At 40.4% G+C, this 25,167-nt stretch overlaps 2 protein-coding genes and 3 long non-coding RNA genes across 6 annotated transcripts in view; all 5 read right to left on the reverse strand.

Annotated features, from left to right (window-relative positions):
* LOC120546888 overlaps positions 1 to 16,269 on the reverse strand; it is a 54,800-nt gene extending 38,531 nt beyond the window's left edge. Inside the window, exons 1-2 of the mRNA XM_039782146.1 lie at positions 15,449 to 16,269; positions 14,872 to 15,201 (exon numbers count right to left, since the gene is read on the reverse strand). Of these exons, the coding sequence (XP_039638080.1) occupies positions 14,872 to 15,201; positions 15,449 to 15,509 (391 nt within the window). The 5' untranslated portion in view covers positions 15,510 to 16,269. The remainder of the gene's footprint in view (positions 1 to 14,871; positions 15,202 to 15,448) is intronic.
* On the reverse strand, positions 1,389 to 3,252 carry LOC120546895. Its single transcript, XR_005636982.1, has 4 exons — positions 3,171 to 3,252; positions 2,730 to 2,816; positions 2,605 to 2,633; positions 1,389 to 1,480 (listed from the first exon to the last, which is right to left on the reverse strand). It is a non-coding gene; the product is annotated as an uncharacterized LOC120546895 (long non-coding RNA).
* On the reverse strand, positions 3,253 to 4,718 carry LOC120546894. The gene is made up of 4 exons (XR_005636981.1): positions 4,577 to 4,718; positions 3,992 to 4,311; positions 3,398 to 3,673; positions 3,253 to 3,279 (listed from the first exon to the last, which is right to left on the reverse strand). It is a non-coding gene; the product is annotated as an uncharacterized LOC120546894 (long non-coding RNA).
* LOC120546892 lies at positions 10,471 to 11,613 on the reverse strand. Its single transcript, XR_005636979.1, has 4 exons — positions 11,528 to 11,613; positions 11,311 to 11,418; positions 10,867 to 10,953; positions 10,471 to 10,771 (listed from the first exon to the last, which is right to left on the reverse strand). It is a non-coding gene; the product is annotated as an uncharacterized LOC120546892 (long non-coding RNA).
* Positions 16,270 to 18,091: 1,822 nt separating the features above from the next.
* Positions 18,092 to 25,113, reverse strand: LOC120546889. 2 transcript variants are annotated; one of them, XM_039782149.1, is made up of 7 exons: positions 24,837 to 25,113; positions 24,620 to 24,727; positions 24,351 to 24,437; positions 24,229 to 24,257; positions 23,116 to 23,172; positions 22,829 to 22,897; positions 18,092 to 18,583 (listed from the first exon to the last, which is right to left on the reverse strand). In XM_039782149.1, exons 1-7 carry the CDS (start codon positions 24,988 to 24,990, stop codon positions 18,443 to 18,445), a joined length of 645 nt encoding a protein of 214 aa, XP_039638083.1. In that variant the 5' UTR covers positions 24,991 to 25,113; the 3' UTR covers positions 18,092 to 18,442. The 2 variants fall into 2 exon arrangements, with proteins under 2 accessions (XP_039638083.1, XP_039638082.1); XM_039782148.1 differs by having other exon boundaries at positions 24,825 to 25,113.
* Between the last annotated feature and the right edge of the window lie 54 nt (positions 25,114 to 25,167).

The following is a 25,167-nucleotide window of genomic DNA, read 5'->3' on the forward strand; positions in this document are numbered from 1 at the left end:
TTACAAATTCTTCTTTTAAGTGGCTGTATTGTGACATTTTAGGTTTGTTCAGATGAATATGTTGGATGCATAGACTGTATCCATGCTGGGCTAGCTGTTAGATTTCTCTTGTGAAGGATGATGTTAGTCACCACGGAGATATGTAATTCAAAAACGGTGTTGTGATTAACACAACTATTAAGGCATGTCTGTAATATACCGGTCGGTCAATAATATAAAATACTGTAGATCAGTGCTTTCCAACTTCTTATCTGAGGTTCCCCACATCCCTGTCATATTAACTCACATACCCACCCAGTCAATTCCCAATGTGTTCACACTATCCTATTAAAGTGAATATTCTTACATTTTCATGCAATTGAACTATAGACATTTAGGGTGGTTTGGTCAGAAATTCTACTAGCTTGGCCTTTTACTTGAAGTGTGGTTAATGTTTTAAAAGTCATACATTACTTTTAACTAATCATTTAAACTGTTAGCTAAGTCAGTAGGCCACTTTTAGCTTTTTATTTCTACCATTGATTACTTCGCTATATGTTTAAACATATGTGTTGAGCTGTTTCAGCTGATATATTGTTTTAAATCAATCATAATTAAATTATTTTGATTAGTTAAGCTGCTCCACAATCTTTCCAAGTACCCACTAGCTACTGCAGAGATACCCCTTGCTGGGGAATCACTGCAGGTGTTGTGTCAAAAACTGTTTCCCTGTAGATATGTCTTTCCTGCTACTTGCGATCTAATTGGAGGTGAACAGCCAATCAGAATTGACCTTTTGATTCTGCGATTGGTTGGTTTTGTGGCACACTTAACGCTGTGAAAATCTGAGCGAGCGTGTCTAGAGTTGAGCGCGCAGAGAGAAGAGGTTGAGTGCGAGGGAGACAGGACCGGAGCGCAGCAGCTTTTACCTGCGAGCAGAGAAAGACATGCAAATACATTTATTGTGCCCGAAATAGGTTTTTGTTTAGTCAAACTAAATTATTTTTTGCGAGTGTTAATTTCTGTTCAAAATGTAATGTAATGTGCTTGCAAAATATAGTTCTCTGCGCTCAAAACATACAATTACTTGCTCAGGAATGTGATACATATATAACGGCATAAATTTCGAAGTATTGTCAAACAAAATGAGTCTAGCTCGCCCCTCCCTCATCCTCATCCCGTCCCCTCCCCTTTCTTTCCCGTGCACTAACCCCCAACCCCCCACCCCCAAATCCTTCTTGTCATTATTGTCTGGAACACTGTTTGTCATGTTTGGTGGTGCAGGTTGGCACAGTTTGTTTTTGTTGCCGTTTGTGGAGCCTGGGCTGTCTACAGAGACCGTGTTTTTTACAGTGTGTTCAGGGGACAGGCAGCTAGCAGATATTATGTACTTTTTCTGGTGAATTGATGTTGAAGTTGTTGATCAGTGGAGTCTGATAGAAACAGAAGGTTCTCCAACGTTTTCATAGGTCACTGTACCTTCATCTTCATCATGATGCTCCTGTGAAAAAACAACACAACACACTCGGAGATTCTGAGATCAAATGGAACAAAGAAATCTCCTTTGTTGCCGTAGTCCTCAGAAATCCACCGGAGTTTAGAACGCCAACACAGAGAAAGAGGAAGGTAACGGACATCCGGTGGAATTTCCGGTGGCTCCGGAACAATCCCGGAAGCGAAACGTCGTGGAGATAGACACTTTAGTTTACATTTTGGCTACACTGAACGTGTTATGTTGTGGACAGATCGCAAACTGGAAGTGCCGCAGAGTGTATTTTGTAACTAGCTACAGCTGCAGCGCACACACGGCGTAGGATTACGTGATTGACAGGAGACACGGCGAGCTTCCCCTCTGGGATTGTTGTTGTTTCTTCAGTTTATTGGAGCCGGCACAGCGGAGAAATGTCCATCTACTGTCAGCTGTTATTTAAAGGATGCAGGGGACAGGAAACGCTAAAAACAAAACAGAGACTCTCAAATCGAAAACGCTCATTGACAGTCATTAAGTTGTTTCCTGTACATCGGTAGTTTAATTTAAAAGAAATATGGACACTTTATGATCCATTTCTGTGTAAAAAGGCTGCACACACATCGCGTAAAAATAGAAATAGAAGACTTTCCTGTTTTTACGCTTGTAGAGCGTATCTCTGCAGAGAATACACATCACTTACACGCTGCTCTGGTGTCCGGTGTAGCCAGTTCCATTGATTATAGTGGAGACGTAGATTGGAACATCTGCTCCGCATACGTTACACTTGAAATGTAGACGGCCCGTTATGCACCAAAACGACAAGTTAAGATTACAACAAAAAAGACTGTGGTGTGGATTAAAACGCTGGCCCCCTTAAGTAGTACTCTCGGACACAAACAACTGTTTCCTGGGTGAAAGTCTTGTGCTTTCCTTTAACTTAAACTCCACTCCCCCACTTTGTGTTTTAGGACCCAGCCCTCCACCCTGATCTCCTCCCTCTCCTCCCCACGTGGACCGGAGCAGTCTCATACAGCTGAAGTCAATGTGGGGCTTACAGCTAGAAATATGTGCATTACTTTTTGTAGCTATATGCACGAATGGTTCGTGAGAACAGCCTGAACACAAGCGTTTGATTATTCAGTTTGAAAACTCACAGCATCGCCATCCATCTGGCTTTTGTTCCCTGAAAGACAAAAAACAGCCGACTTCAGTTTCCACAGCGTAATCCATGTTTTAAAATGTTCTTTTTTATAAAAATGAAATCTGTGAATGTTCTCACCTTTAGTTCTCATCCATATGTTGACCACCACAACAGTTATTACGAGTGCTGCTAAACCCACAGACACCATGATGACCCTCCACCAGCCTGAAGATAAAAATGAAAACATGAAATATGTTTTGGCTGCAGCTTTCTGTTCTATTCAAAAATCCTGTAGTCATAGAGAATAAAATTGCTTTTCCGACATGATTATCTCCTTTTGCAGCCATGTGTCGGTCTGAGATTCAGACTTCACGACTATTTTGAGTGCTACCTTACCTGATGTTGTTAGTGTATCACTGATAACAGGTTCCGTTTTGTTGGTCTTACATTCATTTGTGCTTGTTAATAAAGTTGTTGTTGATGCTGTGTGCTCACCCAGACAAATGAAATGGCATTTATACATTTAGATTCCAAACGCGGAGAAAGACTGAATAATACACTAAACTTTGGAGTCAGTACCTTGTGGTGATGTTGAAGTAACACTGACAGCAGGCGTTGTTGAGGTGATTCTGGATTTTCTGCTGTTTTCAATTGTTCTCATGCGTGGTTAATGTTGTTGCATCCTCCCCTGGACAAAAGAAATAACAAAACTCAACAAACTACGTGGAGAAAATATCCCATGATTCGCTCTGCATCAGTTCAAGCTGATTTTAAACACTTCACTATATTCTCACCTGGTTTCTTACCTGAGGACTGAGGGATGAAGGGAAACAGCTGCACTTTTCCAGTGTAACCATCTGTCACTTCACACTTGAACAACTCTTGATACTTCTGCTTGAGATTAGAAATAAAAAACGTCCCAGTAACTGAGCACTTAGACTGTGAAGTCTGCATATCCGTGGATCTTATATCTCCATCTTCATCTTTCCCCTCATACAGCCACTTCACTGTGTGTCTACACACTTCACGTGTCGACACAGAGCAGGACAGCTCCACCCGCCCACCTTCTTCATATTCCTCCACTGATAAAGAACATAAAGACAAAATTACTTAATTGATTATTATAATGTTTCAGTTCATTGTTCTAACAAGCAGTGTCTGAAATAGGCCAGTAACGGCACTTCTGGTTGTTTTCCCCATGAGTACACTTACTTCTATTTGTATATTATTTGTTTGTATGAAAATAGGCTATATGTAATGATGTATCGGGGGAAAAAAACACTAGAATGATTCTTTGTTTCATATCCACATTTCAGACACTGTGATGATTTAACTGTGAGATTGGAAGTCAAACCAGGCAAGACAGTTTGATCTGAAATTATAATGATGTAAATACTCACTGTTAATAACAGATAGTTCAATCTGAGTGTCTGCAACTTCTTGTCCTGGTTTGAGCTGTCGACAGTAGTAAAGACCAACATCCTGAACTGTGACCTTCTTTATAACCAGAGAGCATGTCTCTCTAACACTCAGTCTGTCTGATTTAGCTTTGTCTCTTTCAACAATCTGCCCACCACTAACCAGATCTACTACGCTGCTTCTTGAACCTCTGAAGAACCAGTTGTCCAGTCACAGTTAACCTGACCATCTACCACATTTTCACAAGTCAAAGTGACATCATCGCCATCTCTGACAGTGGAGAGGTGTTGTCCAGTAACAGCTGTGAAAGAGATGAGAAACATGAAAAGTAAACTGAAATATGAATATACTCTTATGCTGACAGTTAGTGTGAGGACAGTTTTAGATAAATCGGAAGTTTGCAAATGTGTTTCATTCGGTTTCCAAATTTCAGGTTTAAAACAAACTGTAGACTTGTCTTTTTTAGTTAAATAAAATGTACTTTGTATAATAACTTATCATTTCTAATATTTATAGTTATATTTTGTAAGGTTTCTGGTATTTGTGTATATTATTTGTATTCTTACCTGTAAACTGAAGCAGTATCCCAAATAAAGACATTTTAATCCATTTGAATTCAGCCATCGTGCTTCTCTCCCTTTCTGTCCCTTTCTCAGCTGTCAACTGTCAGAGACTCTGAACTGATGCATGTTAAAAATAAAGAATCTACTTCCTGTGATGAGATGTGTTACTTCCTTAAAGTCTCTCTTTTGCAAGTTCCTTAATGTTTGTAGGAGGAGCATATCACCATCTCTCTTTCAGCTTTTGAGTTCCTTGACTTTCTGAACCTTTAGAAGAGGCCCAAGAACCGAGAATTTTTAGTTCCTATCTGACAGAACATTCTCTATTTTACAAAAAGGGTTCACATTTATACTATGTCTGTACCAGAAAGTCTATGTAGAAACTTATTTTCAGTACCAAAAACATACAATTAATGCAGTTTTAAAACATATTTATTAACAGACTGCATTGTATCATCAGTAACAGTAAAGAGAAGACAGTTACTGACTCGATTAAAACTCTCTGCTTATTCAACTTTAGTCTACAAAATCTAGAAAAATATATTCGACTTTTATCAAACATGTTTAAATCAACCCTAAATGAAAAGTTACATAAAGGTGTTCTAAGCGATGTTGGGTGACGGCACTTCTTGTTGAATTTCAAAGTATTGTCAAACAAAATGAGTCTAGCCTCCCCCTCCCTCCTCCTCATCCTGTCCCCTCCCCTCCCTTCCGTGCACTACCCCCCCAACCCCCACCCCCAAATCCTTCTTGTCATTATTGTCTGGAACACTGTTTGTCATGTTTGGTGGTGCAGGTTGGCACAGTTAGTTTTTGTTGCCGTTTGTGGAGCCTGGGCTGTCTACAGAGACCGTGTTTTTTTACAGTGTGTTCAGGGGACAGGCAGCTAGCAGATATTATGTACATTTTTTCTGGTGAGTTAATGTTGAAGTTGTTGATCAGTGGAGTCTGATAGAAACAGAAGGTTCTCCAACGTTTTCATAGGTCACTGTACCTTCATCTTCATCATGATGCTCCTGTGAAAAAAACAACACAACACACTGGAGATTCTGAGATCAAATGGAACAAAGAAATCTCCTTTGTTGCCGTAGTCCTCAGAAATCCACCGGAGTTTAGAACGCCAACACAGAGAAAGAGGAAGGTAACGGACATCCGGTGGAATTTCCGGTGGCTCCGGAACAATCCCGGAAGCGAAACGTCGTGGAGATAGACACTTTAGTTTACATTTTGGCTACACTGAACGTGTTATGTTGTGGACAGATCGCAAACTGGGTACGCGCGAGAGTGTATTTTGTAACTAGCTACAGCTGCGCGCGCTAACGGCGTAGGATTACGTGATTGACAGGAGACACGGCGAGCTTTCCCTCTGGGATTGTTGTTGTTTCTTCAGTTTTTTGGAGCGGAGAAATGTCCATCTACTGTCAGCTGTTATTTAAAGGATGCAGGGGACAGGAAACGCGAAATAAAAACAGAGACTCTCAAATCGAAAACGCTCATTGACAGTCATTAAGTTGTTTCCTGTATATCGGTAGTTTAATTTAAAAGAAATATGGACACTTTATGATCCATTTCTGTGTAAAAAGGCTGCACACACATCGCGTAAAAATAGAAATAGAAGACTTTCCTGTTTTTACGCTTGTAGAGCGTATCTCTGCAGAGAATACACATCACTTACACGCTGCTCTGGTGTCCGGTGTAGCCAGTTTCATTGATTATAGTGGAGACGTAGATTGGAACATCTGCTCCGCATACGTTACACTTGAAATGTAGACGGCCCGTTATGCATCAAAACGACAAGTTAAGATTACAACAAAAAAGACTGTGGTTTGGATTAAAACGCTGCCCCCTTAAGTAGTACTCTCGGACACAAACAACTGTTTCCTGGGTGAAAGTCTTGTGCTTTCCTTTAACTTAAACTCCACTCCCCCACTTTGTGTTTTAGGACCCAGCCCTCCACCCTGATCTCCTCCCTCTCCTCCCCACGCGGACCGGAGCAGTCTCGTACAGCTGAAGTCAATGTGGGGCTTACAGCTAGAAATATGTGCATTACTTTTTGTAGCTATATGCACGAATGGTTTGTGAGAACAGCCTGAACACAAGCGTTTGATTATTCAGTTTGAAAACTCACAGCATTGCCATCCATCTGGCTTTTGTTCCCTGAAAGACAAAAAACAGCCAACTTCAGTTTCCACAGCGTAATCCATGTTTTAAAATGTTCTTGTTTATAAAAATGAAATCTGTGAATGTTCTCACCTTTAGTTCTCATCCATATGTTGACCGCCACAACAGTTATTACGAGTGCTGCTAAACCCACAGACACCATGATGACCCTCCACCAGCCTGAAGATAAAAATGAAAACATGAAATATGTTTTGGCTGCAGCTTTCTGTTCTATTCAAAAATCCTGTAGTCATAGAGAATAAAATTGCTTTTCCCGACATGATTATCTCCATTTGCAGCCATGTGTCGGTCTGACATTCAGACTTCACGACTATTTTGAGTGCTACCTTACCTGATGTTGTTAGTGTATCACTGATAACAGGTACTGTTTTGTTGGTCTTACATTCATTTGTGCTTGTTAATAAAGTTGTTGTTGATGCTGTGTGCTCACCCAGACAAATGAAATGGCATTTATACATTTAGCTTCCAAAGCGGAGAGAAAGACTGAATAATACACTAACCTTTGGAGTCAGTACCTTGTGGTGATGATGAAGTAACACTAACAGCAGGCGTTGTTGAGGTGATTCTGGATTTTCTGCCGTTTTCAATTGTTCTCATCGTGGTTAATGTTGTTGCATCCTCCCCTGGACAAAAGAAATAACAAAACTCAACAAACTACGGGGAGAAAATATCCCATGATTTCAGTTCAAGCTGATTTTAAACACTTCACTATATTCTCACCTGGTTTCTTACCTGAGGACTGAGGGATGAAGGGAAACAGCTGCACTTTTCCAGTGTAACCATCTGTCACTTCACACTTGAACAACTCTTGATACTTCTGCTTGAGATTAGAAATAAAAAAAGTCCCAGTAACTGAGCACTTAGACAGTGAAGTCTGCATATCCGTGGATCTTATATATCCATCTGCATCTTTCCCCTCATACAGCCACTTCACTGTGTGTCTACACACTTCACGTGTCGACACAGAGCAGGACAGCTCCACCTGCCCACCATCTTCATATTCCTCCACTGATAAAGAACATAAAGACAAAATTACTTAATTGATTATTATAATGTTTCAGTTCATTGTTCTAACAAGCAGTGTCTGAAATAGGCCAGTAACGGCACTTCTGGTTGTTTTCCCCATGAGTACACTTACTTCTATTTGTATATTATTTGTTTGTATGAAAATAGGCTATATGTAATGATGTATCGGGGGAAAAAAACACTAGAATGATTCTTTGTTTCATATCCACATTTCAGACACTGTGATGATTTGACTGTGAGATTGGAAGTCAAACCAGGCAAGACAGGTTGATCTGAAAATATAAGGATGTTAATACTCACTGTTAATAACAGATAGTTCAATCTGAGTGTCTGCAACTTCTTGTCCTGGTTTGAGCTGTGACAGTAGTAAAGACCAACATCCTGAACTGTGACCTTCTTTATAACCAGAGAGCATGTCTCTGTAACACTCAGTCTGTCTGATTTAGCTTTGTCTCTTTCAACAATCTTCCCACCACTAACCAGATCTACATCCTCACTTCTTGAACCTCTGAAGAACCAGCTAGTCCAGTCACAGTTAACCTGACCATCTACCACATTTTCACAAGTCAAAGTGACATCATCGCCATCTCTGACAGTGGAGAGGTGTTGTCCAGTAACAGCTGTGAAAGAGATGAGAAACATGAAAAGTAAACTGAAATATGAATATACTCTTATGCTGACAGTTAGTGTGAGGACAGTTTTAGATAAATCGGAAGTTTGTAAATGTGTTTCATTCGGTTTCCAAATTTCAGGTTTAAAACAAACTGTAGACTTGTCTTTTTTAGTTAAATAAAATGTACTTTGTATAATAACTTATCATTTCTAATATTTATAGTTATATTTTGTAAGGTTTCTGGTATTTGTGTATATTATATGTATTCTTACCTGTATACTGAAGCATGTATACCCAAATAAAAACTTTTTACATTTAATTCAGCCTTTTTTGTTTTTTCTTTTTTTTTCTTTTTTCTCCCTTCCCCTCACCTCCAAAAATGATGACGTGTTACTTCCTTAAAGTCTCTCTTTTGCAAGTTCCTTAATGTTTGTAGGAGGAGCATATCACCATCTCTCTTTCAGCTTTTGAGTTCCTTGACTTTCTGAACCTTTAGAAGAGGCCCAAGAACCGAGAATTTTTAGTTCCTATCTGACAGAACATTCTCTATTTTACAAAAAGGGTTCACATTTATACTATGTCTGTGCCAGAAAGTCTATGTAGAAACTTATTTTCAGTACCAAAAACATACAATTAATGCAGTTTTAAAACATATTTATTAACAGACTGCATTGTATCATCAGTAACAGTAAAGAGAAGACAGTTACTGACTCAATTAAAACTCTCTGCTTATTCAACTTTAGTCTACAAAATCTAGAAAAATATATTCGACTTTTGTCAAACATGTTTAAATCAACCCTAAATGAAAAGTTACATAAAGGTGTTCTAAGCGATGTTCGGTGACGGCACTTCTTGTTGAATTTCGAAGTATTGTCAAACAAAATGAGTCTAGCTCGCCCCTCCCTCCTCCTCATCCCGTCCCCTCCCCCTCCCTTCCGTGCACTACCCCCCAACCCCCACCCCCAAATCCTTCTTGTCATTATTGTCTGGAACACTGTTTGTCATGTTTGGTGGTGCAGGTTGGCACAGTTAGGTTTTGTTGCCGTTTGTGGAGCCTGGGCTGTCTACAGAGACCGTGTTTTTACAGTGTGTTCAGGGGACAGACAGCTAGCAGATATTATGTACATTTTTTCTGGTGAGTTAATGTTGAAGTTGTTGATCAGTGGAGTCTGATAGAAACAGAAGGTTCTCCAACGTTTTCATAGGTCACTGTACCTTCATCTTCATCATGATGCTCCTGTGAAAAACAACACAACACACTGGAGATTCTGAGATCAAATGGAACAAAGAAATCTCCTTTGTTGCCGTAGTCCTCAGAAATCCACCGGAGTTTAGAACGCCAACACAGAGAAAGAGGAAGGTAACGGACATCCGTGGTTCCGTTTCGGTGGCTCCGGAACAATCCCGGAAGCGAAACGTCATGGAGATAGACACTTTAGTTTACATTTTGGCTACACTGAACGTGTTATGTTGTGGACAGATCGCAAACTGGAAGTGCCGCAGAGTGTATTTTGTAACTAGCTACAGCTGCAGCGCACACACGGCGTAGGATTACGTGATTGACAGGAGACACGGCGAGCTTTCCCTCTGGGATTGTTGTTGTTTCTTCAGTTTTTTGGAGCGGAGAAATGTCCATCTACTGTCAGCTGTTATTTAAAGGATGCAGGGGACAGGAAACGCGAAATAAAAACAGAGACTCTCAAATCGAAAACGCTCATTGACAGTCATTAAGTTGTTTCCTGTATATCGGTAGTTTAATTTAAAAGAAATATGGACACTTTATGATCCATTTCTGTGTAAAAAGGCTGCACACACATCGCGTAAAAATAGAAATAGAAGACTTTCCTGTTTTTACGCTTGTAGAGCGTATCTCTGCAGAGAATACACATCACTTACACGCTGCTCTGGTGTCCGGTGTAGCCAGTTTCATTGATTATAGTGGAGACGTAGATTGGAACATCTGCTCCGCATACGTTACACTTGAAATGTAGACGGCCCGTTATGCATCAAAACGACAAGTTAAGATTACAACAAAAAAGACTGTGGTTTGGATTAAAACACTGGCCCCTTAAGTAGTAGTACTCTCGGACACAAACAACTGTTTCCTGGGTGAAAGTCTTGTGCTTTCCTTTAACTTAAACTCCACTCCCCCACTTTGTGTTTTAGGACCCAGCCCTCCACCCTGATCTCCTCCCTCTCCTCCCCACGCGGACCGGAGCAGTCTCATACAGCTGAAGTCAATGTGGGGCTTACAGCTAGAAATATGTGCATTACTTTTTGTAGCTATATGCACGAATGGTTTGTGAGAACAGCCTGAACACAAGCGTTTGATTATTCAGTTTGAAAACTCACAGCATTGCCATCCATCTGGCTTTTGTTCCCTGAAAGACAAAAACAGCTGACTTCAGTTCCCACAGCGTAATCCATGTTTTAAAATGTTCTTGTTTATAAAAATGAAATCTGTGAATGTTCTCACCTTTAGCTCTCATCCATATGTTGACCGCCACAACAGTTATTACGAGTGCTGCTAAACCCACAGACACCATGATGATCCTCCACCAGCCTGAAGATAAAAATGAAAACATGAAAAATGTTTTGGCTGCAGCTTTCTGTTCTATTCAAAAATCCTGTAGTCATAGAGAATAAAATTGCTTTTTCCCAACATGATTATCTCCATTTGCAGCCATGTGTCGGGTCTGACATTCAGACTTCCGACTATTTTGAGTGCTACCTTACCTGATGTTGTTAGTGTATCACTGATAACAGGTACTGTTTTGTTGGTCTTACATTCATTTGTACTTGTTAATAAAGTTGTTGTTGATGCTGTGTGCTCACCCAGACAAATGAAATGGCATTTATACATTTAGCTTCCAAAGTGGAGAGAAAGACTGAATAATACACTAAACTTTGGAGTCAGGACCTTGTGGTGATGTTGAAGTAACACTAACAGCAGGCGTTGTTGAGGTGATTCTGGATTTTCTGCCGTTTTCAATTGTTCTCATCGTGGTTAATGTTGTTGCATCCTCCCCTGGACAAAAGAAATAACAAAACTCAACAAACTACGGGGAGAAAATATCCCATGATTTCAGTTCAAGCTGATTTTAAACACTTCACTATATTCTCACCTGGTTTCTTACCTGAGGACTGAGGGATGAAGGGAAACAGCTGTACTTTTCCAGTGTAACCATCTGTCACTTCACACGTGAACAACTCTTGATACTTCTGCTTGAGATTAGAAATAAAAAAGTCCCAGTAACTGAGCACTCAGAGTGTGAAGTCTGCATATCCGTGTATCTTATATCTCCATCTTCATCTTTCCCCTCATACAGCCACTTCACTGTGTGTCTACACACTTCACGTGCACACAGAACAGGACAGCTCCACTCGCCCACCTTCTTCATATTCCTCCACTGATAAAGAACATAAAGACAAAATGACTTCATTGATTATTATAATGTTTCAGTTCATTGTTCTAACAAGCAGTGTCTGAAATGGGCCAGTAACTGCACTTTGGTGTTGTCCCCATGAGTACACTTTACTTCTATTTGTATATTATTTGTTTGAATGAAAATAGGCTATATGTAATGATGTATGGGGAAAAAAACCCAACTAGAATGATTCTTTGTTTCATATCCACATTTAAGACACTGTGATGATTTGACTGTGAGATTGGAAGTCAAACCAGGCAAGACAGGTTGATCTGAAATTATAATGATGTAAATACTCACTGTTAATAACAGATAGTTCAATCTGAGTGTTGCTGCTACTTGTCCTGGTTTGAGCTGTTGACAGTGGTAAAGACCAACATCCTGAACTGTGACCTTCTTTATAACCAGAGAGCATGTCTCTCTAACACTCAGTCTGTCTGATTTAGCTTTGTCTCTTTCAACAATCTTCCCACGAGTAACCAGATCTACTTCCTCACTTCTTGAACCAGTGAAGACCCAGTTAGTCCAGTCACAGTTAACCTGACCATCTACCACATTTTCACAAGTCAAAGTGACATCATCGCCATCTCTGACGGTAAGAGAGAGGTGATGTCCAGTAACCGCGTGAAAGAGAAGAGAGAAACATGAAAAGTAAACTGAAATATGAATATACTCTCATGCTGACAGTTAGTGTGAGGACAGTTTTAGATACATCGGAAGTTTGTAAATGTGTTTCATTCGGTTTCCAAATTTCATGTTTAAAACAAACTGTAGACTTGTCTTTCTTAGTTAAATAAAATGTACTTCGTATAATAACTTACCATTTCATATATTTATAGTTGCATTTTGTAATGTTTCTGGTATTTGTGTATGTTATGTGTATTCTTACCTGTAAACTGAAGCAGTATCCCAAATAAAGACATTTTAATCCATTTGAATTCAGCCATCGTGGTTTCTTCTCTCTCTTTGTCCCTTTCTCAGCTGTCAACTGTCAGAGACACTGAACTGATGCATGTTAAAATAAAGAATCTACTTCCTGTGATGAGGAAGTACATAGAACCTCAACATCCCATTGTCACCTCTTTCCTCTGCAAATCTCACAATTTGAAACTGCTGCTGAAAACGGGCGAATCTGAACAAAGCTAAAAGTAAACATCAACTTCTCAAATCCTCATCTGGCTCTAGTCTCTAGTCTTTGTCAACCCCAACATTTACATAGGCTACACAACTGACCTGAGGTCAGCTAGTCCTCTTAATCTAGGTCACGCAGATCTCTGAAATTGTACACATTGTTCATCTGCTATTTTACCACTGAATTCCCTTCTGAGACTTTTTTTATGCGAGAAATCAACTATGTAAAGCTCAAATATGGGCCGTTTTACGAACATTGATGGCTAATTGCAAATTTGGTAAGACAGTATCGGACTTCACAAGCTCCACAATCTGCCGGGACAGGCGGCAGCTGCTGGTCGGGTTTGTTGCCTTCTCTGTCAGCCCCTCCCCTTTCACAGACCCGCTGAGCTGGAGCTCTGTCAGGATCTCACACACGAGCTGCACACTGTACTTTAGAAAAGAAGAAAGTTTGGAAGTTTTTCAAGGATATTGAAAATGAACCACGGTCGTAAAAATATGCAGTGTTCCAGACTGTAAAATGGAATAGCCTACTGGCCCAGAGAAAAGGGTTTAGAACGAGATATCGGAAAATGGAGAGGGAGTTGTGGATCTAACGCGCGCTGCAGAGGCACTGGCAGAGGACATTGCTTAAGTCGCTTCTCTATCATCATCGTGTTAAACCTGCCAATAGCACACCAGATGGATAAGCCAGTTTGTGATTGGTTCCTGCAAATTGTGGTTGAATCATTGCATAGTTTGTAATTTCCACGTCAGTTTGAAGTGATTTTAAACAGCTCATCTCCTCGTTTTCTCACCTGAAGACTGAAGGCCGAAGGTAATCACTTTTCCAGTGTGACCATCCGACACGTTACACTTCAACATCTTATAATAATCCTCTGAAATGTAAATTAAATGAAAAATCATGAAGGTCACACTGGTCCAGCAGTGAAACTGTGATGTCTTCAAGTCTTTGTTCTCTTTACCCACATCTCTACCCTGATACAGCCACTTCATGTTTTGTCCACACTATCGATATGCCGAAATTGTGTCTTTAAGCAAGTTAACCATCTAATGAACCCGTTGCTACATTGTCTTGTTTGTGTTTTGAGAAAATTCATCAACCTCTAATGAAAAATGGTTGCTTTACTCTATTTTTTTCTACACCACATTACGAGGAATTAAAAATCCCAACTGCAAGGTTTGCAGGTATAGATAAGAGAATATTTAAACTATTTAACATTCAGTTCTATTTGAAGGATCATGAGAGAGAGAAATAAATAGAGAAAGAGAGAGAAAGAGAGAGAGAGAGAGAGAGAGACAGACAGACAGACAGACAGACAGACAGACAGACAGAGAGTATGATATTAAGTAACTACCTTTGTTGATGTGTTATCTGTTCCCACTGTTGTGTTTCCTTTGATTTTGTTATAAAACAACAAAACGCAACAAATGGTGTTAAAATACTTCATATTTACTATCTGAAGAGACTAAACAAGAAAGAATAATCATCTTAAAAGTCTAAATCCATCAAATAAAACCAACTATACCTGGTTTCTTACAAGAGGACTGTGGGGCCGACATTACACAGCAGCGTGTTACCATTCTTCTTATCTGTCACGTTACACTTCAGTAACTTCTGATTAAGATGAGGAGGAAATGACACACTGGCTGAACAGGTAAGAGGTGTTATCTCCACATCATTCTCATTCCCCTCATACAGCCACTTCACTGTGTCACACTCATCATCAGTCAACACAGAGCAGATCAAGGTGACTCTATCATCAGTGTTCTTCTGTTCTTCCACTGGTGAAGATGGAGATATTGAGAGAGAAAGACAACAAGAGTTAAATTAACTTCATCACTATAATCATAATTATTGTAATGTTTCAGTATATTGTTCTAACAAGACAGTTAGTAAACATTATGATGTAAAAACTCACTGTTGACAACAGACAGATGAACCACAGCATCTGGATCTTGTTGTTGTCCTGATTTGTTGAACTGTCTGCAGGTGTAACGACTAACATCCTCCTCTGTGACATTCTTTATAACCAGAGAACATTTCTCTGTAACACTCAGTCTGTCTGATTTAGATTTGGGAATCCCATCTTTAATCTGCCCATGCTCTATCAGCTCTACTGATGCTTCCCGTTCATGACGAAAAAGCCAAGTAGTGGTACTACAGTCCTGAATTATCACATTTTCACAAGGCAGAGTGACTTCATCTCCAGCTCTGACAGTGACAGAGAGGGGTTTTTGTCCAGCTACTGCTGTTGAAGATGAGACAAACATAACTGAGATAAGAATTTGGCATTTATGTGTATAGTTAGGTAGGTTATGTGAGAGGATGATTATTAATTACAACAGAGATCAGCAAACTTGCCTTAATCAACATCCACTCGACACACCATTTTCAAAACAAATAGCAAACTTGGCTGTTTCATTTATATCAATGTTAGTCAAGTAAATACTATCATTAACATTTCTTTTAGTCATGAATGTGTGTTGGGTCCTTACCTGTAAACTGAAGCAGCAGAATCACAAATAAAGTTATTTGAATCCGTCTGAATTCAGCCATCGTGCCTCTCCGTCTCTCTCTCTTGTTCTCTCGCCCTCGACTGTCAACGTTTCTGACTTCTTTAGGAGAGATACAGCGGTTACTTCCCCTTCTGAGTAAAGTGTATCTTCCTTTCAGCTGCTGAATTCACAGATCAACTTTTCATCTAATTAATTTCTTGACGATATCTTAACAGCCAAAAAGCCAGATGTGGTTCAGCGTGGAGATATAGTACTTGAGCCACTGATGAGCTTTCAGACGAGTTCTCAGCCCCACAGATGATGAGGAGATAATCTGTTGTCTGTTGGACCAAACCCCTTTTCATTCAAAGTTCAACAGGAGAAGCTTCAGGTCAAAATGTAAACTCCTCACACAGAAGGAATGTTTATAGAATCAATTAAAATGCTGAAATTAGTCAATCTGCTCGTACACCAGAAATGTACCCCTTGTGCAATATGTCCATACAGGGGATAATGATGAAATGTTAGTGGTTTGTTGGTTCCTGATACAGCTTAGTGTTGTTTCCTGAGAACTGAAGGGGAAGTGTTTGGTGAGGTAAGAGCAGCAGCAGAGCTCTGCAGGTTTTACTCTGATGATAAGCATCTGTCTCTTTTACAGTACTCCTCCCTAAATATGAAGGTATGGACCCATTTGTATTGGTGGCAGAGAGAAATGTTTTAACTCACTATATTTTAAAAGGTGGCAGTAGGCTTATTTTGTAATTTGAATTTAGGTCACAGTTCAAGACCTGACCAAAGTTTTTTTACCTTTAAGAGAGAGAATAAACGTGAGCACTGGCTGTCTACTTTTCATTGATGCCAGGTACTAGATTGTGGAACCAAAAGCAGACTCAGGAGGCAGAGAGTAGATTATGTAGGTTGTAATTAAGAACACACAGGAATAGGCAGCCAGGCAGAGCAACTTGGTAGGCAGCATATACTCAAAAAAGGTCAAAAAACATGGAAGAGGTATCAGGCAGGGCTCAGTCCAATATCCAAATTGGCAAAAACAGGTAGAGTTCGGTACACAGTTTGTCAGGCAAAAACACAGGCAGTAGTACAGGCAGGGTTCAGTCAGATAACCAAGGTGGCAAAAACAGGCAGAGTTCAGTACACAGGTAGGCAGGGAAAATTGGTAAATCCAATAGAACAAGAACAAACATTAGAATCCACACTGAAAGACGTGACAATGACAATCTGGCAAAAAGTGTTCCTCCTGGCACTGCTTAAAACAACTATGGCTGACAAGGAGAGTTGCAACAAGTGTGGGAGAGTGGCAACAGGTGTGGGAGAGTGGCAACAGGTGTGGGAGAGTGGCAACAGGTGTGGGAGAGTGGCAACAGGTGTGGTGTGGCAGTGCACGCGCTAATGATTGGCAACTCCCTTGTAGACAACCGGGAGGATAGAGGGAAAACCCGGATCGGAGTCCAAGAACAGCAGAGGCATGACAGGTCACAGGCTAAGAAGAGGGGATTCTGGGCCGAACTGTGACAATTGACTTTAAATCAATTATTCCCTCTTTTAGTTGTGTTTAACTGGATGGAATTTGGGGCATCTGCGTAATTGTAGTGAGAGATTTAGCAGTTTGGCTCAATGTTTATTTGCTAAAGTGAGCAGAGGCCTGTACTACGAAGCAAGATCAACCAGCCCTGGATCTCTTTCAGTTACCCGGCTTCACCTAACCTAACAACCGCGGTCCCGCATAACCTGTATCACGACGCTGGTTATCAACTAGTTCAGTCAACTCAGGGTTTCCCAATCCAGCGGCGTGCGGGTTCACATAAAAGAGGCGGTGTTTGCACACCACGACCAATTGCAAACATCTAGCAGAGCCTCATGTTATATATAAGAAGAGCAAATTATAATTCTACATAAATATGAAGAACACAGACTCGGTTTTACAGGGAAAACGCAGTACAGTCGCTGCTTCCTAAAACAGGAAGGAAAGCTGGCAAAAAAAAAAAATAGCCGACGCTGTAGATGTTTAAATCACAACTCCAATATCACTTCCCCATCAGTCAGGACCAAGATCTGACCATAATTACACTTGTTCTTTCCATAAAGTGTCATTGCTTTAGCCTTTTATTTCAGTTGCAACCCTGACAGTGGGAAGCGATCGCTGAGAGCAAATAAAAAATATAAAAACATAATTTAAAACCGATGTGCATGACATGCACACACGGCTCAAGAAGCCGATATTTAATTCCCTCCCATTAAAATATATATATATATATTTCATAAAAATATCCATCAGGGAATGTTAACGGGGTTGTCGGTCTCTAAATGTTTTAACTTTTATGAGTGAATCTCTCTCTCTCTCTCTCTCTCTCTCTCTCTCTCTCTCTCTCTCTCTCTCTCTCTCTCTATGCACCACCGCCTGATCTATTGATTGGTCAGTAGGCGGTGCTTTTACACCGGTTGATCTCTGATCTCCAACTTAACCTCCTCCCGACCAGGTTAGGCATTCAGCATGAGTTACCATGGCGATTGAACCCGATAACAAGTAATCCACCTTCGTGATACAGAAAATCCTGGGTTGAACCTGAAGTTAGCTCACTAACGCCAAATCCTGCTTTGTAGTACAGGCCTCAGGTGTAAGCATTACCTTCTGTTAACAAAATATTTTCACAGAAAATACAAAGCATGATTTAAAAACAACAACACAACAGAAAACAGAGGACAACAGAATCATGTTCAGCAGTTAGAACGATCACAGTTTAGTTCTAATCGTGGTCAACAGTCAGAGCTTCCAGCTTAAAGGATTGTTACTGAAAAGAAATAGGTTTATGAAAATAAACTTTGGAGATTGCTGATCTTTGAGGATTTCCCTGGTTGGTGAAGTTTTTAGGGATCTGTTCATTATGAGTTAAGCTGACAGGTGAAGATTCCAATATTTACTCCAAAACACCAGTGAATATCCAAAGCTTTAAAATGTCTCTTGGGTGCTGTGGTCTCTTATTTGTTTGCTCTGATAACGGCGGCGTAGAGGGTGCTGGGATCAGCAGAGGCTCCGGCAGGAGAGGAGGAAGCTTTCACAGAGCTGTAGGTCACTGAATCACCTTCATCATCATCATCATCATCATTTCTAACCCGTACCTGAGAAGTAAGAAGGAAACAGCACCCAACTTAAGGCTATTTTATGCTTCTGCGTCAACTCCATGTCATAGCTACACTGTTGCCCTAACGTGCTGCGTGACCCTTTCAGAGTTCTATGCTAGGTTGCTTTGCATCCGGTGAATTTCACCACCAGAACGCTAGGTAGGGGTGGCTTTTGCGAGGTGTCTGCCAGCCAGTTTATGTAATGTTATCAAGCAGTTTACAAACGGATAACTCCGTCATTGTAACCAAATTATGTCTGAGTTTATTTGCAAAGCTTATATTAGTGAACTAGCATGTTGCTACTCCCCACAGTAGGCTGCTTAAAGGTCCCATGGCATGAAATTTTTTTTAACATTAATATGATTTCCCCCAGCCTGCCTATGGTCCCCCAGTGGCTAGAAATGGTGATAGGTGTAAACCGAGCGCTGGGTATCCTGCTCTGCCTTTGAGAAAATGAAAGCTCAGATGAGCCGTTTTGGAATCTGCTTTTTATGAGGTCATAACAAGCAAGGTTACCTCCCCTTTCTCTGCTTTGCCCGCCCAGAGAATTTGGCCAACCCATGAGAGAGAGACATCATGGCTTTCAAACGAGAAAAGTGGCCACTGACCTTGCCACTCCCACTGTCCTCCTCAATAGCTTCAGACACAGAAATGGCACATCCTAAGGAAAGCTCATTGTAGGACTGGCTCTAGTGGCTGTAGTTCTGCACCAAAGCTGAATTTTGGGAAAGAGACTTCAGATACAGTATTAGGGGACCACTAAGGTCTATATAAAAGAGACTTCAGATACAGTATTAGGGGACCACTAAGGTCTATATAAAAGAGACTTCAGATACAGTATTAGGGGACCACAAAGGTCTATATAAAAGAGACTTCAGATACAGTATTAGGGGACCACTAAGGTCTATATAAAAGAGACTTCAGATACAGTATTAGGGGACCACTAAGGTCTATATAAAAGAGACTTCAGATACAGTATTAGGGGACCACAAAGGTCTATATAAAAGAGACTTCAGATACAGTATTAGGGGACCACTAAGGTCTATATAAAAGAGACTTCAGATACAGTATTAGGGGACCACTAAGGTCTATATAAAAGAGACTTCAGATACAGTATTAGGGGACCACTAAGGCCTATATAAAAGAGACTTCAGATACAGTATTAGGGGACCACTAAGGTCTATATAAAAGAGACTTCAGATACAGTATTAGGGGACCACAAAGGTCTATATAAAAGAGACTTCAGATACAGTATTAGGGGACCACTAAGGTATATATATAAAAGAGACTTCAGATACAGTATTAGGGGACCACTAAGGTCTATATAAAAGAGACTTCAGATACAGTATTAGGGGACCACAAAGGTCTATATAAAAGAGACTTCAGATACAGTATTAGGGGACCACTAAGGTCTATATAAAAGAGACTTCAGATACAGTATTAGGGGACCACTAAGGTCTATATAAAAGAGACTTCAGATACAGTATTAGGGGACCACTAAGGTCTATATAAAAGAGACTTCAGATACAGTATTAGGGGACCACAAAGGTCTATATAAAAGAGACTTCAGATACAGTATTAGGGGACCACTAAGGTCTATATAAAAGAGACTTCAGATACAGTATTAGGGGACCACTAAGGTCTATATAAAAGAGACTTCAGATACAGTATTAGGGGACCACTAAGGTCTATATAAAATCCAAAAGAGCACCATGTCATGGGACCTTTAAAACACTGACTATCAACACACAGGACCAGTTGACCAATCACATTCCTCGTGGTCTGCGTTGCCTCGACGCAAATTTACACATTTTTGGAGGTGCACGTCGAGCTACGGCGGAGGACTCGGAGGGGGGTTCCCAGCGACGTAGAGGGGTCTTCGGGGGTACGCCGTCGATTCGACGCAGAAGCATAAATCAGCCTTTACTGTACAGTAAATTCAACTCAACATGGATAATATTAAATTGTGAAACAAAGTAACCTTGTTGTGAAAGTGCAGATTTTGCAGCCATGTAACAACTGACATGTTCACTTTGCTGCAGCTTTTATCTGCTCATTAGATTATGAAAAGTCTTGTGAGTGAAGTTGACATGTTGGTCTGATGGTGGCGATAGAGGACAAGTGAAGGAATCACCAATCACCAGGACTAAATCTATGAGTATGATGGTGAACTTGTTAGCAATCAGTTGCTGATTTACACATCCAGCTGTTCACCAGCTAGTCTCTATCTGTGTCTATCTATCTGAGGCTCTGAGATTGCTGAGTGTGAAACAGAACAGTAAAGTTTTTTGCCGGACAGCAAAACAATGAGCTGAAACTCACTATGAAGCTCTGGCAGAAGGGAGCAGCAGATTCAGCTGATAATTCTTTGTAGGTGGATCACAATGAGCAGTCCCTTTTCATTGCCACATTGTCATTGTCATATATTGTTACCATAGGCACATTGATTGTAGCCACTTTAAAAGGCAAAAAAAGCCCCAAAAACTATCTTAAAAACAAAAACAAAGAAATCCATCTGCTACTTCAGAACCACGGACTGGCATTGATAGATCAAAAGATAGTCTCACTTTGCCAGACCTTCCTGCACAGCGCTGCAGAGGAGGCTCTGGCTAGTGCACATAGCATTCTGGGATAGGAGAAAAACATGCTCTGGTTTATTGGCATTTCTTTAAACCAATTACAATTGTCTGGGCGGTGCTAAGCACAGGATGGAGCCACGGCGCCTCTGAAAAATAACCTCGAAAAAAAACTTGTTTTGGTGGAACAGTGTACGTTCAAAAGTTCAAAAGCCGTCGTCGTAATAGACTAATCAAAAGTCGACTAATGTAACGATACATTTTTCGATTAGCGATTATTTTCCCATTTCCCAATTATTTACAATTTACACAAAACAAATTTCAATAAGGTTCAAGTCTCTATTTATAAAAATTGTTTAACACTGCACTGTTCAAGTAAAATAAATTTTTAGAGCAACCTGAAGCCAGATGTAGGCTGTCAATCCATCAACAAAATAAAGTCACTTTCAGGAGGAATACAAAAATAAAAACTTAAAGTAAACAGAGCAAGTGCAAAAAGAGTAGCCTGTCTTTGCTTTTTTTTAACGAATAAGCTCTTGTTTAACATCCAAGCTCTTCTCCCTTTAATCTTACAGTAAATAAAGTGCAATTTTAGCAACATATGAAATCAGATGTATCAAATAAATCCAACATAAGGCAGGTTGCAGAGTGTCTAATATAACAGTCTGTAATCGATTGATGTCACTCATGATGATGGTAAACCAAAAAATCACACTGCAGACTGACAGCGTTTGATGTTGCTTAATGTTACGTCACAGCGGGGCATTAAAACGAATCAACGGACTAACGTACTGTTGGCACTACTGGGAACACATTCCGTGTCACTATGTTGATAATTGTACATGCTTGGAAGTAAAGCTTAGATCAGCCCCAAAAATCAAGCCTCGACCCTACCCGCGGCCCGTTCATGTTGTGTCCGAGCCCCGCATATTAACTGGAATTATGAGCTAGAGCCCGATTTAAACCAGACAATTTTTAATACGTGGGCGTAACGCTAAAGCTGACATTATAAAGGACTCGTGAGATCTCTGAAACAATCTGGCCTGGTTTCGCAATTACGGAAGCCAGTGCTACAGATGGGGGGACACGATTTTAGCCCAGTTTACCTCCCACTCACGTAGCGGCGGACATCTACCCAGAGCTACGGGAGAAGCGGAGAGGCATAGCTTTCTCCCCACCCAATTAGGCTAATAAAGTAATGATTAAAAAAACACAAATGCTTGATCATAACGGTCCCGTCCCGCCCGAGGATAGTGGCGGGGGACATCGTGGCCGAACCCGCCCGTGGTTCAAGTTCGGCCTCGGGCAGAGAATCTAAACTCTACTTGGGAGGGAAAGGGACAAAAAGGTGAGCAGAACTTACAGTGTTTTTGCTGCTGTTATCCTGACTCAGGGATGTATTTTACAAAGTCTACAGACTACCACGTTGTTGTTGGCATTAAGAGTAAAATACCCCCACACTTTAAGAGACCATGCGTGCAGCCTTTTTCTCAACGTGTTGTTGAACTTGCGAGGAATCCTTTGCGCTGTTGCTGGAGGCAGCCATGTTATTTTTAGATTTCTACGGGTGACAAATTATTTGTGTTGACGCATTTACGTAATCGATTACGTCTACTACGTCGACTAATCGTCCCAGCCCTACTGAGTATACCCAAAGACAGCTGACCTGGGCTCTGCTGTTGGTCTTCTTGGTGTAGCTGATGGAGGCGTAGGAAACACCATCTTCAGGATCAGCCTGCACAGAGAAGACAAGACAGCGTGAGTTTTTCTCCTCATGTCACCACACACTTCTCATTAATTCTTGCTTCACACTTCTTTTTTTCTATTCTATTCTGGTATAATGACGCTGCATCCTCTTCCTTCCCTTTTCTTCTCTCTCACAGTATTTAGAGAACAAACACACACAGCAGTGAGTGTAACTTTGTACTGGGGGTTTCGTGTGTGTGATCTCACCGTGTCCTGACTGGTTTCTGGACCGGGCTGAGTCACCGCCGAGTTTAAGCTCTGTCCCTGGACAAACACAGTCTGGTTACAGTTCACATTTCTGGAAATAAAAACTACAATGTTGTGCTTTTATGTAGCAAAGTACATGTTGTAACTATTTCTTGGTCAACAACAGCTGGGTGCAGTAACTTCCTGGAGTCGTGTCATCACTGCACCAGGCTCACATGCTGGGCAGATGGATAGACTGGTGTTCAGCAAGAAGTAGTTGTAAATGGATTAAACAAACAAGATACCAAAAACTAATTAGTGAGCTTTTGTTAACATTGGACCGAACCAGGCTAGCTGTTTCTCCTTGCTTCCAGTCTTTATGCTGAGCTAAGCTAAGCTTATTAGCTCCTGTATCACGATCGCAGGTTGTGATTTGTTGTTTTTAACCCTCTGAGGACAAAAGACGCACCAGCGAGTCCAAGCGATGTTTGACAACATTCCTATTCAAAAAGCGATATTACAAATTTCATTTTAGACATTTAATTACTATTTAATTAATATATTAAGCTATTTTAATGAACCCAAGACTTTTTTAAACTCATTTCAAGCACCAAAACAATTGAGTATGTTTTCTCAAGAGGTTTAAGAACATTGCTCTGGAACACATTTGGGCCTCAGTTTACAGAAAGCTGAGTTTGTTTGGAACATTTTGATATGAGATCAGTAATACACAAATACAATAAAAAAGGTGAATTTAAAAAGATATGTAAAACTGCCCTTAGACCTCAGAGGGATAATATTAGGAAGACAGTGAAATAGTGCATTCACCAAAATGAACTATTCCTTATCCCTCCTGTTGTACTCAGCTCAAAAAGTGAAAGAAAATGTCAGGTAAAGCTACAAAAACGGGGAAAAAAACATACAAAAATGTCAAAAGATGCAGAAAAAAATGTTGGGGTGAAAAAGTGTCAAAAGCATTGGTGGAAAAGCAAGACAAGTGTAGACAGAAACTTAACCTTCAGCACATCACGATCACAACGTATTGTTCTCTGTGAACTACAGAACCACAGTAAGTTGTACTGAGTGACTAGTAAAAATGTGTGTAAACATTTTATTCTTCAGTTTTAAACTCACCGTGTTGTCATCCATCCGTCGTTTCTCCCCTGAAAACAAGAGTCGGGTTTAGCTTCCACATTGAACACCCAGCTTTATCAAAACTTCTTGTTATTAAAAGTTGAATCTGTGAATGTTGTCACCTTTAGTCATCTTCCGTCTGATGACAGCCACAGTGATGATTACGAGAGCCAGTAAACCCATGACCGCAATGAGGTACGGCCACCACACTGGAAGAACAGCAAATGAAAACAAGTTTTCGGTTAGTTTTAAAAACATGTAGCTAAAAGAGAGGAGAAATAACTTTTATAGAACATCTCCACCCAAAGCCAAGAGTGCGTCGACATTTATACATTTAGCTTCCAAAGCAGAGGGAAAGACTGAATAATACACTAAACTTTGGAGTCAGTACCTTGTGGTGATGATGAAGTAACACTGACAGCAGGCGTTGTTGAGGTGATTCTGGATTTTCTGCCGTTTTCAATTGTTCTCATCGTGGTTGATGTTGTTGCATCCTCCCCTGGACAAAAGAAATAACAAAACTCAACAAACTACGGGGAGAAAATATCCCATGATTTCAGTTCAAGCTGATTTTAAACACTTCACTATATTCTCACCTGGTTTCTTACCTGAGGACTGAGGGATGAAGGGAAACAGATGCATTTTTTTAGTGTAACCATCTGTCACTTCACACTTGAACAACTCTTGATACTTTGACTTCAGCTTGAGATTAGAAATAGGAAATGTCACAGTAACTGAGCACTTAGAGTGTGAAGTCTGCATATCCGTGTATCTTATATCTCCATCTTTCCCCTCATACAGCCACTTCACTGTGTGTATATGCAACACACGTGTCGACAGAGAGCAGGACAGCGTCACCTGCTCATCATCTTCATGTTCCTTCACTGATAAAGAACATAAAGACAAAATTACTTCATCAATTATTAGAATGTTTCAGCT

Source organism: Perca fluviatilis, chromosome 18, assembly GCF_010015445.1.
Source record: "Perca fluviatilis chromosome 18, GENO_Pfluv_1.0, whole genome shotgun sequence".
NCBI lineage: Eukaryota > Metazoa > Chordata > Actinopteri > Perciformes > Percidae > Perca > Perca fluviatilis.